At 37.7% G+C, this 5,109-nt stretch overlaps 2 protein-coding genes across 2 annotated transcripts; both read right to left on the bottom strand.

The window, feature by feature from the left end:
• Positions 1-1,119: 1,119 nt before the first annotated feature.
• On the bottom strand, positions 1,120-4,881 carry LOC146720431 (uncharacterized). The gene is made up of 2 exons (XM_085488420.1): positions 4,553-4,881; positions 1,120-1,792 (listed from the first exon to the last, which is right to left on the bottom strand). The coding sequence occupies exons 1-2, from the start codon at positions 4,864-4,866 to the stop codon at positions 1,120-1,122; spliced, it is 987 nt and encodes a 328-aa protein (XP_085344546.1). The 5' UTR covers positions 4,867-4,881.
• LOC146720432 (uncharacterized) lies at positions 1,950-3,376 on the bottom strand. Its single transcript, XM_085488419.1, has 2 exons — positions 2,383-3,376; positions 1,950-2,030 (listed from the first exon to the last, which is right to left on the bottom strand). Exon 1 carries the CDS (start codon positions 3,285-3,287, stop codon positions 2,385-2,387), a length of 903 nt encoding a protein of 300 aa, XP_085344545.1. The 5' UTR covers positions 3,288-3,376; the 3' UTR covers positions 1,950-2,030; positions 2,383-2,384.
• Positions 4,882-5,109: the final 228 nt, after the last annotated feature.

Below are 5,109 nucleotides of genomic sequence, written 5' to 3'. Positions count from 1 at the left end.
CTTAGAATTTGCGATTTGAAATAAAATGCATTGGACAGTTAAAACTTATCAATTTACATTTACATTGCATAGCTATATGTAAATTGATAGAGAGTTTATGTCAGGAATGAATTTCTAAACTGTCCCTGACTGAGTTTAATACTCAGTTTGCACATCTACATTGCATAGCTATAATACTTTCGATTGTATGACGAATGTAATGTTATTACGCATATTGCATATGATTTTTGTCTCCTAATTTATAAATAAGAATTTTAAGGTTAATAATATATTTGCCATAGGTATGCTTATTGGCTGGTAATGTTAGTCTTCATATTTGTCGTTAGTCGGTAAGGTAGTTTTTTACTTAATCATCTGTAGTTGGTAAGTCAAGTTCCTGTTTTATCATTGGTCGGTAATGTCAATTTTTATAACGTCGTCGATCGGTAAGGTAGTTCTCTACTTTATCATTAGTGGGCAAGTTTTATCTGTAGTTGATGGAACAAGTCTCTGTTTTACCATTGGTTGATCTTATCTTGGGTAGGTAAGTTAGTAGTTCCGTCTTTAACGTCGGTGATCGGTATTGAGGGATTCGTTTGTGTTATATGCTGGTCAGTAAAGCATCGCCTAAAGAATAGTTCTAGCATGTTCGTGGCTGTATGAAGTGTGCAAGACGCTCAGGGGTTGGAGCATACTGACGGGTATAGTATAATTAGGGGTTATGGACATACAATGTGTACGGTGCCTAGGGGCTCGCAAGTATAAATGGTGTAGCGTATACAGGGGCATTAGTAGCATGCAATGCGTACGGTGTTTCAGGGGTTAGAACATACATTCGTTGTCTGATTTAGGCGCGCTTATTCTCTAACTTTTATGTTTCCTAACGAATGATCCGGAGCAAAGCACCCTTGTTAATTATGCCTTTTTATGATAAAAATATTATTTAAAAGTGGGTTGCTACTCCCGTTGTCATTTGTGAGAAGACATGTTTTAACTTATAAGTAATTATATGTAAGATTAAATATTTGTTAATACCGGTCTTTCATGTAGGTTAGAGATTGTTATGACTAATATGTTAAAGAATAAAATTTTGAAAAAGATTGAGACTTTGAAATTTGTCTGGACGTTACACCTCCCCTCCTATTTGAGAATAAAACCCGACGTTGACCTAGGGTTTTGTTCTAGATTACAGAGATGCTGTTGTAAGTCGTTATACGTTCGAGGGATAGTGATATTTGTGGATTCTATTTCTCCAGGTCGTCTGGTGTTATAACCTTGAAGTTGTGGCTGACTTATCGCTGGCGGTTCTTTTGGCAGTGCAGGGGGTGTGTCTGAGATGGTGGCGAGAGATGTGGCGTCTTCTGGGAATTTGTTCTTTTCTTCCTTTTTGTTCATATTCTTGCGGCTGAGGTGAAGCAAGAGATTAGTTAGAGAGTCCCATAATGCTCCTATTAGATGTAGACTACATCCATATACGGTATGTAGTGCGTATCCATGGATGATGGTGTCAATTGCCAATTTAGCAATACGAACGATCATAAATACTCCAACGACACCGGCCGTGGCTGATCCAAAACTCATGAATCCTTTCCATATTTTTGCTGCGGTGTTGTCTACGATTTTGTTGAGCGATTCTTCGTCTAGTAGTTTGTATAACGAGACGGAGTCGGTGTTAACTGGATGTCCGATGAGCCCACGGGCGACGGCGTTGAGTAGTGCCGGTTTCTCTGCGGGAAACATAATGTGATCTCTCAATTTTTCTATGTCTTGCTGCGTATAGATTCCACTAACAGCTAGTGGTCCGGGTGTTAAGGGGTTAGGCCACTGTAGAGCGCCCAAAAAAGGCCTATTTTTGATAATTTTTTACTATAAAACAAAAACAGTGATAGAAAATCCTTTTTAAGTATTTAATCTTACATACTTCGAAATATATAAAAAAAATTTTTTTGCATTTTTTTTTTACAAAATGGCGGTGACAGAGCTCTGCAACGATGACCACTCGTTTCGGACAGTGCCTTACGGGCGACCTACTAGCTGCTCCAATTTTTGCTCTAGAACAAAAAACCAAATTTTTTTAATTCTTTATATCATTAGCTAGCGAACTACGTACGGAAATTAAAAAATAATTGTTTTTGTAAAAATGACACAAGTTTGAAGAAAAAGTTTCATTTTTTGACGAAAAATTTTGCACAAAATTGTTTGTAAAAAAAAAAGTTTACAACGAAACGTAAAATCCGTACGTAGTTCGCTGACAAATGTATCTTAGAAGCTACAGTTTAAATTTGAAGTAAATCGGTCAAGATTTGTGGGAGTTATGAGGTCGCCCAGTTTGAAAAAAGTGATTTCGAGAAAAACGCGTTTAAAGTTTTATGTAACAATCAGCAATAGAAATTTTTCGTTTACCTTTAATCTGCGATGCCTGCACCATATAATTGACCTTCCTCATTAATGTTCTTCTCCTCCTGGTCCTTCTTGGTCGATTTTAGTGATGATCGAGCCTCTTTTGCAGCATCTGTCAACGAGCGCTCCGAAAGTTTGATGCGTCGCGCGTCAGTCTCGAGGCAATAATTGTAGCAGTTCGGTCCAATTGTTATGCTTAATTCTCCCATAATCTTCATAAGGTTGGAATATCCATCATTGTATGTACAAACAGCAATATTACTTGCTGTATCGATAATAATTTTGCCGCTGGAAACTGATTTTGGAGCCATTGACCAAATCAAAGCGTTGTAACTTTCGTTACTGTTTTGGGTGTAGCCACCTAAACAACGTTTAAGAAGATCGTCACTACTTAATTCTTCATAGATTGGCTTAATAGCATCAAAAACCATTTGAGGAAGAGCTGGCTTATGCTTAAATTCAGCTAATTTATTAGTGGCTTTCGCCAGTTGCCACTTGCACCACGAATCTTTACCGGGCGGGCATTTATCGTGCTGTGGCTTTTCGTCTGTGGATAATTTATGATAAAGGGTCGCCCAGATCTCTCGCCTCATATTTTCAATTGAATTATGATTACGACGGATAGCTAATCCGAAATAAACAGACAATTCATCTATAAGTTTAGCAGTCAATTTGCCTTTTCCTCCAAGTCCTTTCATGGCATTCTTCAACTTGCGAAGGCGAGTACCCATTCGTTTTTGAACATGATCAATACATTCCTTTTTCTTTACTGATGAATTTTCTACTTGTTGTGATTCCAAAAGACCCTTAAAAGTTTTGGAATCTCCATCTCCAATGTAATTTACGTATTTCACCTGATGCAATTGTTCTGAGCGTTGGAACATTTCTATGACTGCGTCGACTTCCATTTTGCCGGCTGATCCCTCGTGATTCGCTTGACATTCGTTGGCGTGTGATGTTTTCCATTCTTCGTATTCTGTACTGTCAACTTTTTTTCCCAAAACTCACAAGTTTTACAATACTTAGACTTCACAACAATGTCAATTATTTTTCCAGAGAACCATCCAATTAATGTTACCAATCCGAACAGTGATGAAAAGCCACGTTTTCTCCACGATCCATCGCCTGACACTGTTAAACCATCTGTTTGACCTTTTTCTAGAGACAAAGCCTTTTCTTCTTGAGCTGCCATAAGCATACTTTTTTTAGCAACTGTTTCAGTTGCGTGTAAAATTGTGCGCGTGAGTTTATCGTAAAATGAATGAAAAATTGGTCGAGGAAGATCCATGAAGGCGCAAAACTTTTCTATTCCATGAAGACCAATACCCAATAATCGCATAGCAAAAATCATTCTACGATTTATTTCAAATGCATTATCAATAAAAGGACAATTCGGAATGAAAATGTCGTCGCAGTTCTCACAAGAAAGAACGATTTTGAATACCAAGCCTCGTTTGCTGCTTTCGCTAAATGTCACTTTAGAATGGCACGTTTTACACACAACAGATTCCGAAAGTGCAGTAAAAACCGCAATAAAATTTAGTAAACGGTAGCCAAAAGTTTCATTCACTTTAATTTTGTTATATGACTCTTCAGATCTCCTCAGTTTCTTAGCAGAAGTACCGACGCTCTCTGGAGGCGGAGCCTCCATTTCAAATCGATTCAACGGTCTTTTGCCTGATATCTTCGATCTATTCTCATAGCTCTTACTACCTCTCGTACTTTTACGACTCTGTGGTACTCTTCCACTCATTGTACCAGCAATCATTAATTTTATCAAGCGTATAATCGATATACAGATTTTGTATCCGAAAATGTAAGAGAGATAAAAATGTCGTGTACACTGTATCGTTCCAACGGCTGTACTGACCCTATACTAACACATTTGCTCTATTATATTACTAATGCCATCTACACGTTCACTAGGAACCTAAGAAAATCTTACTCAAGCTGAACTGTGCGTAACTAATCCGTTTATTATTCTCAGAAGGATCCCTTCGCAAACGCTTCAAATCTTACCGAAAGGTAAGATGCTTTGAACTTCCAAAAATGACACTTAGGAATTTGTTTCTGTTATAAAACCTTTTTTTTCTTATTTCTAAGATCTTAAAGCATCATTTAAGCAAAAAAAAAAAAACGATTTTTTGAAATTTCTACAGTGGCCTAACCCCTTTAACTCCAGGTAAGAGATGCCATGGGTCGTAGTTGTTGAGGTGATAACTGTCTTACTTGTGCTTTTGGTGTGAATTGTACCCAAGTGTCCTCTATTCGGTATAACGTTGGTAATTCTTGAGAACATTCTCGCTCGTTTCCGATTTTTGTGACGATTCTTGATTTGGGCGTGAGAAAGTAAGAAGCGTTTCTAACGGTTACGGGTAACTCGTTATAACATTCTTTGGTTGGACGTACGGTGACTTCTACAGGGATGCATTTTATGATCTGGACAGCTTCTCCAGTGGTGACGGCCATGTATCTCGGCGATTTCATTAGACTATACGCGAATTCATCAGGCAAGAAAGTTGCAAAGGACAAGGCGTTGGTTATTACTTGTCTTTCCAGTTCACATTTTTGTTAAATGACATTACGATACAAAGATGTCATCTGATGTCGGATATGTTTTTCGACATACACAAACTTGGAATTCATGTAAGTGAATATATCGAGGTTATCCACAGGAATTGTACCTTTGTTGGCAAAAGTTTGGCCTTGCTTTGTTTCCAAAATAAATAA

This window comes from Nylanderia fulva, unplaced genomic scaffold (genome assembly GCF_048542155.1).
Source record: "Nylanderia fulva isolate GAGA-0341 unplaced genomic scaffold, ASM4854215v1 Scaffold696, whole genome shotgun sequence".
NCBI lineage: Eukaryota > Metazoa > Arthropoda > Insecta > Hymenoptera > Formicidae > Nylanderia > Nylanderia fulva.
The sequence above is the reverse complement of the archived record's forward strand: the minus strand, read 5'-3'. Positions and strand labels throughout refer to the sequence as shown.

Bases quoted from the DNA above. Each gene is read 5' to 3' on its own strand.
- LOC146720432 (XM_085488419.1), bottom strand. From the start codon at position 3,287: ATGGAAGTCGACGCAGTCATAGAAATGTTCCAACGCTCAGAACAATTG.
- LOC146720431 (XM_085488420.1), bottom strand. From the start codon at position 4,866: ATGAAATCGCCGAGATACATGGCCGTCACCACTGGAGAAGCTGTCCAG. The intron at 1,793-4,552 runs AAGGGGTTAGGC...GTGGCCTAACCC, and splicing joins GCATCTCTTACCTGGAGTTA to CTTAACACCCGGACCACTAG.